This window comes from Corvus brachyrhynchos, unplaced genomic scaffold (assembly GCF_000691975.1).
Source record: "Corvus brachyrhynchos isolate BGI_N302 unplaced genomic scaffold, ASM69197v1 scaffold26, whole genome shotgun sequence".
Lineage (NCBI taxonomy): Eukaryota > Metazoa > Chordata > Aves > Passeriformes > Corvidae > Corvus > Corvus brachyrhynchos.
The window spans coordinates 5,428,915-5,443,914 of record NW_008239324.1 but is presented as its reverse complement, the minus strand read 5'-3'; the positions used below and the strand labels follow the sequence as shown (position 1 = coordinate 5,443,914).

General features: G+C 44.2%; 1 protein-coding gene across 3 annotated transcripts in view; it reads right to left on the bottom strand.

Moving 5' to 3' along the window:
- Positions 1–9,455: 9,455 nt before the first annotated feature.
- The window catches only part of CMTR2 (cap methyltransferase 2), a 6,193-nt gene continuing 648 nt past the window's right edge, over positions 9,456–15,000 (bottom strand). Inside the window, exons 1-2 of one of the 3 annotated variants that reach the window (XM_017740900.1) lie at positions 14,986–15,000; positions 9,456–13,061 (exon numbers count right to left, since the gene is read on the bottom strand). In XM_017740900.1, the coding sequence (XP_017596389.1) occupies positions 10,727–13,042 (2,316 nt within the window). In that variant the 5' untranslated portion in view covers positions 13,043–13,061; positions 14,986–15,000 and the 3' untranslated portion in view covers positions 9,456–10,726. Of the gene's footprint in view, positions 13,062–14,303; positions 14,828–14,985 lie in introns of those variants that run through there. The other 2 variants (XM_017740901.1, XM_008638882.2) reach the window with 2 other exon arrangements.

Genomic DNA, 15,000 nt, shown 5'->3' with positions numbered 1-15,000 from the left:
TAAAAGTGTTGTTGATGCCCATAGGATTAGGCATTAGCTTCTAAATTTCCCCATCCTTTGGTCTCCAGAGCAAACCTTCAGGTCCGACTCAACCCCAGCATTAGGCTGGTCTTCTGAAATAGTAATGAAAGCACCTTCAGCAAGATCAGACAGACCACAGAATCTTCCTTCCTTATTAGTTCAAGTCCTGCTGTCTCTGACCAGCTTGATTCCCACAACAGCTACTTGGCCTGTGGCAGCTGAACAGCCACAGAGCCTGAGCAGCCGCAGAGGGAAAGCCTGGGGAAGAAAATCAGGTGTGAAAGACACTGACAAAGTGAGGAGCACTGGGATCTGAATGTCACACCATCCCTTCAGAATTGTCTCCATGTGGATCCAGAACTATAGAGGCTGGTGCTCCAAGAAAAAGCTGGTGCTTTCTCTGGCCTTGCTTGGCATGTCAATATTTAAGCAATAGATGCCTTTACATCACCTTCAAGACATCCTTTGAAGGGAAGGAAGGAGGGAAAGGGGGAGAGAGAGATGGGGAGCAATACACCTTCCAAGGAAGACTGAACAGCCACAGAGCCTGAGCAGCAGATGAGGCAAAGCCTGGGGAAGAAAATCAGGTGTGAAAGACACTGACAAAGTGAGGAGCACTGGGATCTGAATGTCACACCATCCCTTCAGAATTGTCTCCATGTGGATCCAGAACTATAGAGGCTGGTGCTCCAAGAAAAAGCTGGTGCTTTCTCTGGCCTTGCTTGGCATGTCAATATTTAAGCAATAGATGCCTTTACATCACCTTCAAGACATCCTTTGAAGGGAAGGAAGGAGGGAAAGGGGGAGAGAGAGATGGGGAGCAATACACCTTCCAAGGAAGATTAAAAGAATCGAGGTTTTGTGAAACCTAACCAGGTCCCAGACATTTTTGTATCTTTACAGATGTTACTATACAAGGAATGAAATAACATTAAAATCCATTTCACAGGGAGAAGAGAAAAGCTTTGGAGAAGAGCACAAAGGACAGTGCTGCAAACTCTTTCAAAGCCAGTGGAGCACATCTCCTCCTGGGGGTGGCCAGCTCTAATTGCCACATTGCTTCCCAGTAATGATAGGAGGAAAGGAGTCAGGACAGCTGCAGAAAATAAATTAGACTTCTCAGAGGAGAGAAAAGGAAGAGACAATAACTAAGATCTTTTTACCATGATATTTGTGACAAGAGCCATCAAAGCATGAGAGTCAGTGATGGACAGCTGGGGAGAACAGTCAGGATTCAACAAAACTGTTCAGACAGGATAAAATCAGAATGAAAATTAACATTCATCAAAAGTAGTAGCCTTTTGCTTTGCCCTAGAGGTACCACTGGGTCACAAGGTAAATATCTCATTCTGCTGCCCAGATGCAAACCAAACCCACTCTTTTCCTGAGGGCAACTGCCACAGCTCTGTAGGAGGGTAAGGATTGGACACCATCTCTTCTCTAGCTGGGAAAGAGAAGCTCCCTCCTGATCTGACAGGTTCACTTTGACAGGCATCAGAGTGGGCTGTCCTGCTCTCAGTCAAGTGCGGTAGGATGGGCAATTGTTCATGGGCTTGTCAGAGCCACAGAGGAAGCAAAATCCAAAGCTCAGTCACCCTAACTTTCCTCTTCTGCTCTAGTTTCATAAAGGTAAGGTTTTGAAAATATCTCTGACTTACCTTCTGTGCCAATGATCCCATCTTCATCAGGGTTGGCTCTCTTTTCTTAAGTAAAAAGGAAAGGGCAGGGGAAGCCTGACTGAGCAAATAGCTTCCCTTCTGTGGGGGCATTTGCTCAGCCCTCCACCAATGGGAGGCAAATTATCTTCTGGTGCAAGGGCAGGGAGTTCAGCACAACTCTACCAGCAAAGAGCTTGGCCCAGGTCTCCCTTGTTGATTCCGGCTTTCTAACAAGCATTCAATTTTTAAGACAGGATCTTAAAAAAGGGGGCATCTGCACAGCTGAGAAGACACAGGATTCCACTCCCTCCTCCTGCTTTCCACAGCAGACCTAACACCCAGGAAAAAGAAGACTTGGGAGTCATCAGATGTAACACCTCATTTATTCGTTACAGCTGCCCCTGTTCTTTCCCCCATATCATTATGGGCAAAATATATGGCAATTACAGTCCCCCCTGCAGGTGCATTTTCCACGAGGTTTCGAAGTGCAGCTCTGAAGCAGAGCTCCATCTAAATAGAGCCAGCTTTGAGATCTGTATCCCAAAGCTCAGTGGGAAATGGGCACCTCTAATCCTTAACAAAACATCAAGCAAGCCACCTAGGACACCGTGCCCTGTGCTGTAGCAATTCCCTTCACCACATCAAAGGTGACAAAGTCATTTGACAAATTGCTCATTCTTCTTGCTTTACAGGACTCTTGTGTCACAGCACTGCCTCTGAAGCTTCCCATTTCCCCTACAGAGCAAGGTTACCCCAGCATTTAAACATCAGACAACAGGTTTACCTGACACTTTAGAGTCAGCTAAGGCACAGCTCAGGCCCTGCACAATTTATGGTGCTCCTGGAAGCTGGTGGCTTTAAAAAAATCCCTTCTCTGGGCACAGCCTTGTCTCAGCTGCCAGAGCCCCCACACAGTCCACTGGGTCTGAAGGCACATTTTTCATTGCCCTTCAAGTCCCAGAAGGCCAGGACTTGAAAGGGACACCCTAAGGACACAGTCAGAGCGACCCTGGCTGTAGTGAGGGAATAAAATAAGTCAGACAAAATGTAACACCTCTTCCAGTTAGTTTCCAGAAATCCTCAAACAACAGAGAATTATTCCACACAATAACTTCTGCAGCTTGGGGAGATGCAGCCATGTGTTTGAGGACATGTGCAACCAGTGTGTACGGGCTCATAGCTGGGTGCCCTGCATTCTTCTCACTTCATTGCTGTTGAGACATTTTGACTCTTCAGCCCTAACTTCTGGTTCTGCAATAATTCCCCAAATAGTCAAACTACAGTTTCAGGCATCCCATTACCTGAGGAGGATATGACCCTGGAAGTGTGACTGACCACAATTCAATCTTTCCTGTAAGAAACAATGGACAGAGGAATGTGTGCAGGCCTTCCAAAAATGCACACAACCTAAGCCCACAGGGACAGCAGATGTGGCATGGAAGATGGAAAGACAAGCAAGACCACTGGGGTTGTCAGCTGCCAATTCAACACCTGGTAATGACAAAAGTACTAAAGGAGATTCTGCTTTTAAAATACCAAGAACTAACTGTTTATTATCCTGAAGTTGAGTGGAAAATCCATAATGCAAAATTAAACTTCATCATGTCCTGGTGACCCTGTCTGACCCACCTTCAAACACATCATCCTTCTGAAAGATCTCAGCTGCTTCACCTGCAAGACTGAACACTGGACAAATCTCCCACTGCCAGTGGTCCTGATGCCTTTTCCAATCCATTACATTTTCATCACCACCTTCCCCATGCCTGCTGCTCACCGAGGTCAATTAAGGATGAAGGATAGCAGGACAATGACAACAGTAACCAGAGCAGGGTATTAAATAGCTGACAGCAGAGCTCCAAAACAGAAGGGACAGACAGCGAGGTGTTACTGTACATAAGCTTTCACAATGCAGATGCAGTATAGACAGGACTATAATCTGCTCTCAGGCCTGGAAAACCCAATCCCCTCAGCAGCAGCCGTACTACCGACACCTGCAAATTTCCTTATCTAAGTCTTAAGGACAGAGGAGCTTCACTTTGATCCAGATCCAGCTCAGCTCTGAGCTGTGCTGCCATTTTGAGGTGTTCCCTATGCTGTGGGGCATTCTCAGCATCAAGGCACAAAACCCTAAACCAGAACACGCACACACAAGGTTGGGTACAAGCATCCTGATGTCTTATTCCAAAAAGAAGTTGTAGAGCAGGGAAGTCTGTCTTATCCTCAGAGAGCTTGCAATAAGCATTAACAATACGTGCACTACCACTTAAACTACTTCGAGGAATCCTTCCCACCCCCACTGTCTGGTTCACCAAGCACAAAATACCTGCTCTAGATCAACCCTTATTGTCTTCCTTCTCCCACACTGCCAGTTCCAGGCTGGACATTACCACTCGCCAGTCACGACTTGCTTTAAAAGTGGGTTTGTTTTGTGTGCTACATTCTATATTTGTTGTGGTACTTCGTGCTTTTAGGCTTGCGTTTCAAATTCTTCTTAGCAGTTACAGACACTAACAAAAAAAACCACAAAAGAGAATAAAAAGCTCTCCTAATTCTAACACAAACAGCCTGGGATTTCATGGAAAGTTCAATACTGAAAGGAAGTGAGGGAGATCTAAAAGACTGTTCTGCAGTTAAGAGTCCACAAGAATAACACAGCAGAACTGTGGAGAGTCCCATCAAAACCTGCAAAGTCCTACTTCATGCCTTGCTTTTCTTTCAACTCTCAGCTTCACATGAGGCTCAGAGTCCATCCACACATGTGTCACACCTCCCCAATAGCAGCTTTCAGATATATGGACCTCTTACACTTGGTTTGCCAGTCAGGCCCTATTTCAGCACCTCATTCTGCTCTAGTCAGGGTCAAAAATTAGCATTTTCATTTGTCCATGCTCATAAGCCAAGACTGTACTGCAGAGGCCTAGGGAGGCTTCTTGGTACAGAAACAGCTCCTTTGGAATTAATGCATCTTGCATCAACAGAAGCAAAGTCTTAATATTTCAGCAGGGACCAAGATTTCATGTGTTGGCCCTATTCCAAAAACTTGGGCTACTTACATCACATGCACTAGATTAAAATAAAGCAGCATTATGGTTTAGTTAATTTTTTCTGCTCCATATATCTCTACAGGCATAAGAAACAGGCTTCTGAATTTGAAATGGAGCCTGAAGTTTCTGCAGAGCTTCACTTCCCAAAAAACAAATATTTACATCCACTAGCACCAGCTGCCTCTTTTCTTTTTTCCTCCATTTAATTTCCAGATGCATTGTTGGTACATCTGCTCTATTAATTAAAACTGATTTACACAAGACAAAATAAAATCATTATTACAAGCCTTCAGTGCAAATGAGTGATGTCTAAAATTGCACTGACATCTTCCAAAATTCCCATGTCCCATTTTTGCACCTTTGCTGCTTGAAAAGTGTTTTGCTCTATTCAAGTCCATTGGGCATTCCTATAGCTAAAACCAAAAGATAGTTCAGCCTAACCTGACTTTCCTGACTTGCTCTTAGCTCCTGCCATGAATGATTAACACAGTGAGGACTGGGGGGAAGGCTGGTGGTGTTTGGCTGTATATTTTCATGACCTAACCATTTTTCAGACTCATCTTTAGGAGAGCAAGGAGTGGTGATGTAGTTTGGTTTCTGGCCTTAGCTGACCTTACTTAGGAAGGTACAACCCAACACACGCCTGCTGAAGCAGCTCTGAGGAGCAAAGAGCTTCACCACAGTGATCCCCACAGCCACAGGTGTTCTCTTCCTCAGAGTGTTACTGGCCTCAGTCAGGTTTGCCTGTTGTCAGTAACCCAGTGGCAACTTCAGGTCAGGAGGGCTCCTTAGAAATCCTTGCCTTTCATTATCACACTCTCTGAAAGGTGGAATCTTCCAGACACCGCTCAGAAAGGCTTGAGCTGGGAAGGGGAAGAGAAGAGCACACAGCACAATTTCAATTTATGCTCCCTCTGGAAAAGATAATACCCCCTCTGCCAACTACAAAGAAGGTTCTGTCCGTGTTTTTCCCTGCTCCTCCTATGTCCGCATGCTTTCCTGACGCCCTGCTAGCTGTATCAACAAAATCTTGCCCTCACAGTCTCTGTAGGACACATCAGCCACAGAGTCCATCTCATTCCCCATATTTTGATTCCATCTTCAATTTAATCTCTGCTGTGAAAAGCCACAGAAGTGGAGTCCTTAAAACTCATCTACCTTCAAGGGAAAAAGTAAATATACAAGTTGGCTCCAAGAACAGATGGTGTCTAAAAGAAATTATGATAATTAAGCTTCAGAGTTGTAGATTTCCAAGGGACTATTCCACTCTAGCACCATACCTCTAGGCCAGTGCAGCAGTTAAAAGTTTCACCACACTTTATTAATTGCTAATTACTGCTTCATTACTTCCACTCATGCTCCTGAGACTGCTGCTGTCACTGTTTCCTTCAGGGGTCACTTCAAAACTGTAGAGGGTGATGTGATGAGTAAGGTCAGTTACTGAAACATAAATAGGTCTTCTCAGCTGCTATGTGTGCTCAGCCCCAAACCAGTTCTGAGGCCTGTTACACTCAGTAAGCACAGTTTGTCATCAGGATAGTACAAGAGGACTCAGAATTTGTCCAATTTACAATTGCACATTTGTAAATTTATACAGTTTACACTTGTAACTTCTGTTCTGGCTCCCTTTTGGCAAACCCCACTGTCCCAACATCTAGCCTAAGGAGCAGTGGCTGTCCTGTCTGTCCCCTCTGTAACCCAGTGAGGAACTAGTCAGAGTGAATTTTACATCTGAGTTTAATCCATTTCCTACTCAAACTCTTCCTCCCAAAAAGTTTGAGCAAATTCAGTCAGAGTCTGGTCTTGAGTTTTCACACACAGAGCAGTGATACTGCTGGGAATTGAAAGTTGGACAATATCCAGAGCTTTGAACAGGTTTCCAAGTCTGAAAACAGTTTTCAAGCACAGAACTTTCACAAAGCTAGTCACGTAATTAAGAGCCAAACCACTTACATGAATATAAATTTATGGGCTAATACTACCTGGTTTCGTAATGGAAACAAAGTTAATTTGGGTTTTATTCAGTGCCAGTGTTATTAACCGTGCATCTTAGGCATAACTGAACTTCTCCATAAATCTAATTTTCGTTAACACCCTGAAATCAATTACTTTGTGATTTATAGCTAAGACCATAGTGCTGACAATTATTAAACACCAGCCTACTCTGGTATTTCCACACAAAGTGCAAGCTCACTCCAGGTGAGGACCAGCCTCTCCTGTATTCCCAAAGAGCAAAAGTAAGTTTTTTAACTAGCTTTCTGTTAATTCCCAATACATTAGCTGGGGCCAGGTCCCTTCCAGGTCCCTACACTCAATGCCAGTTCTAAGAGCTGCTAGGTGTTTTTCAGGTGTGACAAGCCTCTGCTGCCATTTCCACCAGCCAGGAATCCTACAGCCATCCCAGCCCTAGGTGCACTAATCCCAAACACATCCTGCGCTACTGATCTACTCCATGAAGGGCTCTACATGCTGTCTGCACAGCTGGCAGCATGGTTTGCTGGGTACCATCAGCATCGCTGCAGTAGTGAAGGCAGGGAGCTGCTCAGAGGGCTCACACAATCCTGATGGCCCCACACTCCTCTGCTGAACACTTGTCTGTCAGAGCACACCATTATTTGTGGGGACGTGCAGCTACTCAGCAGCCACCTCGGAATTAGGTGTAATTGTGACCCCAAGACAGATTTCATTACATTTCAACTCAGTGGTGTTGAGTTGTGCTCTGTCATCAACCTGGGACAGTCAACTGATTATAAAGCAAGTATTTAATCACCTTAACGCTCTGGAGACTTAAATTAAGGCATTTCACCACAGTCCCTTTATTCCTTAGTCTTAATTGAGGTTTCATTACCCACTGGCTACAGGGTCATTGTTTTGAGGCACAGGTACCTGACAGCTGAGGACCTGGGGCTACCTCGGCATGAGCTTTCATTTCTATCAGGCAGCATGTGCTCATTCATCTCTTTGATACCCAGATAATGATCTCTGGCTTCAGCAACAAATAAGTTTTGAATATTGATTCACTTTCACCCTGCCATCCCCCAATCTAAACAAATCAATTCACCAGCAAGTGACAGGCACTTCTCCCTGCTATCCCCCAATTTAGATAAATCAATTCTTTAACAAGCGAGTCATCCCCATTTAGTAAAGCACTGGGAAGATGTACTTCAATAAATCTGTTCAAGTTTCCTACAGAGGAAAAATATTGCTTTAATATACAATTTCATATTATTGTTTTAATAAAAGGAGCCATTAACTGTGGTGCTCTAGTTCAAGTTGTGTTACAGGTAAAATTTCATCTCCCCAGTCTCGATGGGGGACACAGAGGACCTGACACAAGACAGAAAAAGGAAATGTGTTAAATAGCTGCTCAGCCAGGGAGAAAGCTAATTTGGTTTGGGCTCAGTGCTTTGTCTTTGCTTTCAACACCAACTATTTAAACTCAAAGACTGCCAGCCATGCTAGCATATTAAGATCTATCAAAATTCAAGTAAGATGCATAATCTAAATAATGTAGTGTATAAATTGACTTTAAGGACTGAAGAAGTTGCATATGCAGCTTTTAAGGTCTGCAGCAGCAAAAGGAAGACATCCATATTTTCCCTTTACTTTCCAATCTGCCATTTCATGTCTTTAGGCACTTTTTTTATACTATTATATTGGGAATGCAAATATTTCATAAAACTTTTTGTAAGCTTGAATACAATTCTGAGCATTTACATTTCCCTGTAATTCAGTAAAACCATGAACCCATTAAACAGTATTTCTACCAAAATCAACCTGACAATCCCCATAACAAGCACTTCTGACCCAGACTCCTGTTTCAATGATGCTCCAAAGTCCTCTTATCTTGTTTTGACATTAAGAGCCAAAGCCAAAGTATTAAGCTTCACTGAAGCCAAGAGAAGCAACGCTGTGCTGCAGTTCAGCATCCATTCAACTCCTCTTCTGCATAAAGATTTCCCCAAAAAACCCCAACTAGCTGTAAGGAAATGAAGGTATCATAACAGGATCCATTTCCTGTATCATCTCACACATCTAGGACACAGAATGATTTTCCCCAGCTCTCTAATTTGGTGCTCACTTCCAAAGAGAAAGGCAATGAAAAAAAACACATTAGCATTAGTAATTGCAATCAAAATGAGTTAGCAAGCAGTGTCCAGCCAAATTGGATAGCCAACCCAAAGACATTCACCTGGAACCCCTGGCAGGGCAGCAGAGCCAGCCCTGAGGAATAAGGCACACAGCTTTTTCTTAATCACACTGCTTGGTGAAGGCAAACAATTAGGATGAGAACATTTTGATAACAATAAATAATAGACTTTGCAGACAAAAGTACAGCGTATAACAACCTTGTCCTACCATAGCAGTTGTCACAGCCAGGAGAAATAAAATATCCTTAAGACAAGATCTTTGCTGCTAAAAGTTACAGCAACCACGGAGAGGGACATGGACTACAATGCTCAGTGACAAGGCCAAGGCAACTGTGTTGAGGCCTCCTCCAGTGCTTTGACCACATCTGCCAGTGGAGTCTCTCTGAGCTGGTTAAAGAGAGAAATGAAGATCACTTTACCCTTCACTCATTAAGGATGGATCCACATGGCAAGATGAGAAAAGCCTGGCAAAAAAAAAAAAAAAGAAAAAAAAAAAGAAAACGAAAACTAAACCTCCCCAAGCCCCCTATTGCATTTCATTGATTTGTTCTATGTTTGGTAAAGAAACATGTAAACAGAAACACTGAAAACCTAAAATAAAAGGCTTTATTTACTCCAAATAACATTTGTTTTCCTTTCTTTTTTAAAAATGTCTTTTAACACTTACAACATTTGTCAGTAAAATGAAAATATACAACAGCCATGTAAATCAACATCTTTTCTTCTACTTCAAAAAATATATCATCCTTCAAACTAAAAGCACATATGGATTACTTACAACACGAAAGCTTAATGGCTGTACAACCCTGAGGGCTCCCACACAAACATGAACACAGTTGTGTGCACAAGAAAGGCAGCACACAACTGGCCAACTGTTTGTTCAGGTGGTAACACCTCAAAGCCTTTGTTTTAAGGATTTTTAGCAAGGAAATGCTGGCAAACCACAGCAACCTCATGTTATATGAGCCTCTCATGGCTGGTAGAAGTTTCCTGCATTTAAATGTCTCCTAAAGGTTCTGCTCGTTATAAGCCTAAGTGTCTACAGCCACTGGATAATTCTTTTAGCAAACTTCATTCTTGAGAATTGAGCTCAGCTTTGGACCCATAAGAAGTCACAAGAGAGGGCTTGATGGCAATCCAAACTATTGCCTGAAGAGTAAGCAATGAACAGCCAGAGGTTGAACGCTTCTCTGGCATAAACAGCTCCATTTGATCCTTCTGTCAAGTGACTGAAGTGCACAAAGAACTGGAACTTAGGATATCAGCATGGCATTCACAAAACAGCTGCAAGAATGAGATGGAGAAACCATCATCAGGCTTTGGCAAGGAAATTTTCATCTCAGTCCTCACTAACTGAAGTGCTAAAGAGGCTGATATTCAAAGGCTACAAGGTGAAAATTCAGAGGCTCTTGTTTAAGAGTAATGGTAAATGGGGACACGTACCAATAAACACCACCATTCCATACCATCCAAAATGGTAAAGCAACTTACACAGGATTTCCCTCACATCACCATTAAGAATTATACCACCTCTAAACTAAAGGGATGTCAAAAGACAGTTTTTAAGGATGGCGACAGGAGGCTCTGAGGCTTAGGCTCAATCGTCAGCCCTTGCTTCCACTGAATCAAAGATTCTGTGTTACTCCACATCCTAAAACACCCAGCTCAGTGGCCAGAAATCAAGGTCTGGTTTTCTTTTCTCCTATTTCCTACATAGACAATACGGTGCAACTAGGATTGATAGCTCAAAATATCTTCCCAGCACTCTCAATGTCACACCAGTTTTGCATTGTTACCTTCACAATAACAACACCTTCTGCCTGCCTGTGAAACAAGGTCTAGCAGCAGCAACTCACTCAGTTTTAGAATTATTTTGAAGTGGAATGTCACTAGTCATTTGCTGCTGCTGAGCTTGCACAATCAGGTGGAGCTGTCTCTTTGCAATGGCTGTGTTTAAATCCCACAGAAACTCCAACAGCTTGCCCTGGAGGAGAATCTCCATGGGCACAAACTGCAGAACCTGCTGGGGAGCGTCTGTGTCCAGCAAGGAGCTCAGCAGTGTATGCAGATGCTGCAGGTACTCCACAACCGGCGCGGGGAGGCCTCGGTAACCAACGCACAGCAAAGCAGCGCCGCTCCTCAGGGGCTCCCGGGAGGTTGGACATGCAAATGTGATGCTCCTGAAACAGCAGTGCAGGATGAAGACCAGGCCAGCTGTGAAGCGTGTCAGGCAGGAGAGAACAGGCAAAACCAATGCATCTCCCACTGCCAGCTGGGCCAACGAATGCAGAACACACTCCAAAAGCTGCTGCTGGTACTTGGGTTCTCCATCATAAAGCAAAGAGAAGCTGAAAGTCAGCAGCGTGGCTGAGTCCATGGGCTTTATTTCCATGCTGGGCTCGCTTTCTGTGTCACAGAGGGACGGAAAGCCCACGACAAGGCACTTGAATTGGTCACTACAACTTTCATTTAGAACTTCCTGATGGCACCTGGAAAGATCAGACACTTTTGCCAGTATGAGTTCCCCAGTAAGAACTTCACAAGAGTGACAAGGCTGCAGCATCGATCTGCTTTTCAGTCTCCCCCGACCCAACTCCTTCATTGCTTCACTAAGATTTTCCAAGACCTGAACATCACAAAATGGAGAACACTTTACCCTTGGCAATCTTTTTCCTTCCAAAATGTACCAAAAGCTACATTCAAGGTTAGAAAGTGATCCTTCTAGGATGCACATGTTCCCAGCATTATTTAAACTATGTTCCTCAGTGCAGTGACTAAAATAGCCCTTTGCCACTTTATCATTCCACGTCAGGGTTTCCATCATTTTCCTTTCATTGTATGTACTAAAATACTTGTTTCTTTGCCCAAACCACTTTGCATTCATGCTGCAACCAGCCTGGGATTTCTTGACAAGCCAGTTATTTCTGCCAATGGGTTTCACGTGAAACCTTTGCATGAAGAACTCTACCGCACAGTCTCTTAACTTGTTCAGTTTCATCTGCTCTGCTTCTTCCATGCACTCAAAGAGACGGATGTTCTCAGAGATGGTCTCTACCTGGCACTTGTGGAAGAACGTGCAACACTCTTCATGTGTTTTAAGGAATGATTCTGGTAGTGCATGCTGGGGGAAAAGGGCTTTGTTGACTATTTCTGTTCCGAAGTTCTGTGTCATTTTAGGAAGAAGCAGATGAAGGCTTTCTCTGCCCATATAGCGAAGACAAACCACGTAGGCCTCTGAGTTTCCAGCTTTGCTGGTGGCTGGTTTAAAGACATGGACCTCCTCAAAAGAGCAGTTTAGCAGAAAGAGCAGATTGATAGAACAGTGTTCAAACAGAGTGAACATCTTCAAAACAAAGGATCCTCCAGTGCCCAGGATCATTAAAGCAGTGACTGTTTCACAGTAGTGAAGGGGTGAGACGAGAGCTTCCTGCTCACCTGGGTTTCCCTGGCAATCAAAGCTGCCATCAGCAGTTACCAAGTGGACTGTGGTCATACTGCTCACAAAGTTCTGAAGTCCTGTTAGATGTCTTAATGTCATCACATCCCCAGTGTTATCTGGGCCAAAGTACCACCACGGTAACGTATTTGCTATCAGACGGTCATCCATGATCATCATAAGGGTGTCATTGGCTTCATGATACGGGTTTAGAGTATTAGCTACCCAATTCCAATGGCAAGGGACATGGTGGGACTTCAAGTAGTGGTTAAGGCTGGCTATAAAAGCTCCAGGTGCTTCACAGAGGTGGACAGAATTCAGTTCTCCGTCCTGAAGAGCTTCTTTGGGGAGAAGAGAAAAACTGCACAGGATCTCATGAAATTTGCACCATGCCTGGGTACAGAGCTCAGCACTCACAGATTTCTTCACATGAGATATTATTTTCCCTGCTTTATTGGTAAACGAGGTGTGCTGATGCCAGTCCTCCAGGTTCTTATCACTCAGTTGGTTCTTCACTTCATTCATTGAGTCCTTCAGAGCCAGGAGTGAGTGAAATTCCATGTGATCACATGTAAAAGCATTGCTTGGATCTGGCAGTTTCCATTCATCATTCACTGGCTTAGCATAAGTAAACTTCTTCGCAAAGAGCTTCTCAATTTCAGAAAGAATTTCAGGACTAAACTTTTCAAGGTTGGTCTTCTGGTCAACATAAGGCTGCTTACATTTATCCATTCTTGGGTGGATTCACAACCTGGACAACAGCAGGGGAGAAGAAACTATGTCATTCCAATCATACCAGTATATAAATAGGAAAAGCTTTTTATAAAAAATAAAAATGTATCCTGCTTAACCTCTGTATTCCAGAACAGGAGAGAAATGCTTCATGGACTCATACACCACTGAGGAAAGTAAGTGAGGGCTACCCTAAATAAGGCCATTTGGAAATCAGGAAGGTCACCAGTTCAGTTGCCCTTCCTGCTATTTACCCAGCAAGTGAAGAAGAGTTGGCTGGTGCTTGACCCTTTACTGACTCTGAATACTCTAATTACTTTATAGGTATAAACACTTAAATACAAATCTCTCTCAGTCACAAGAGAGAACACACCAAGTGTTCTCCAAGTTCAGAAAGTGGCTCAGAAATCTTATCACCTGATTATGGCAGTATCTATTTGAGAGCTCAAAGTACGGAGGGTGGGGTGGCCACAAGTAAAGGCAGCTTTGAGAGGGAGCACAGCTACTGCTCCTCCAATTTCCGAAGTGGGAACAACCCTCCCACCTCTTCCACCAGAGGCAGCATGATGCTGGGGGACCCCCTCATTGGCACCCTCGAGAACTGCCCCTCAGATGAAGGGCCCTGGAGAGATGTTGGACACCAGGCTGTGAGAAAAACCCCTCTTCTCTGCTCAGCATTACTGCTCTTTGCCAGATGCAAAGCCTTATGCCTTCCTTTAATGACTGAAAAAATTGTGATACTTTTGAAGTGAAAGGACTTGGTTGCAGCTGTGGTCAATGGGAACGTGTGCTTGATGTTAAAGAAGAACGTAGTGCCAAGTGTTGTGCTGCGAGTGGGTAAAGGCTGACAAATAAGAGCACACTCCACACAAAGCTAACAAGGCTGCTGCCATCTGCTCCACCGCTCAGCACAAAGCACACGCACGGCACAAGTGACAGGCACTAACCAGAAATCAGCCAGCCAGCAATTTATTCCAAACTAAAATGTTCATTTAGGCAAAATAATTCAACCAAAATTACCACCCGAGATAGGAGATCTCTCAGCCTATCATTTTAACCATCCCCCAAGCCCCCCCCATTCTCTCAAAAGCAAAATACAATGACCTTAAGTGTTACATAACATTTCAGTTTGAGAAAATATTGGATTAAAATTGAAAGAGCTGAAAAACTTTGGAAACTGGCCAACCTCAGCACTTTACTCTTCCCCTTGAACCCATGCAGTATCTTAGGCCACAGCCCACATCTGTCTCCCCTTAATTACCATCAGCCCTCTGAGGAGAGGCACATGGTCACACACACAGCTGAGGTGTCATCTTGCCTTCCCCCAGTTCAAGGCCTTTCAATGGGCAGGTTTAATTTCACTGTCCTCTATGCAGATATGCTCTGGCTTTAATCTCATCTTTTCTCATAGGATGTTCTGGGGGAGGAGGAAAACTGAGAGAAACACAGACCACTGTGCCCTGGACTAGTTTATTTCATTTTAAACACCAACTCTGAGTACGGGCTTTTAATTACAGCTCACCCCAGTTACTCATAGGAGAGGTTTGGGTTGGAAGGGACCTTAAAAGACCATCTCATTCCAGCCCCCGTGCCACGGGCAGGGACACCTTCCACTAGACAAGGTTGTTCAGAGCTCCATCCAGCCTAGCCTTGGACACTTCCAGGGATGAGAAAGCCACAGCTTCCCTAGGCAAGCTGTATCAGGACCTTACCACCCTCACAGGGAAGAGCCTCTTCCTAACATGTAATCGAAATCTCTCCTATTTTCGTTTAAAACCGTTCCCCCTAGTCCCCCCAGCCACAATACTAACAAGTTCAACCCTAAATCCAAGCTCACTCAGCGCATAGCAAGAACAGGCAATCGCCTGCTTTTTCATCATCATTTCCAGCCCCATTCCGGCCGGGACCGGACTCTGGGCTCGCCCCACTGCGCAGCTCCTCACCCATCCCCGCGCTCC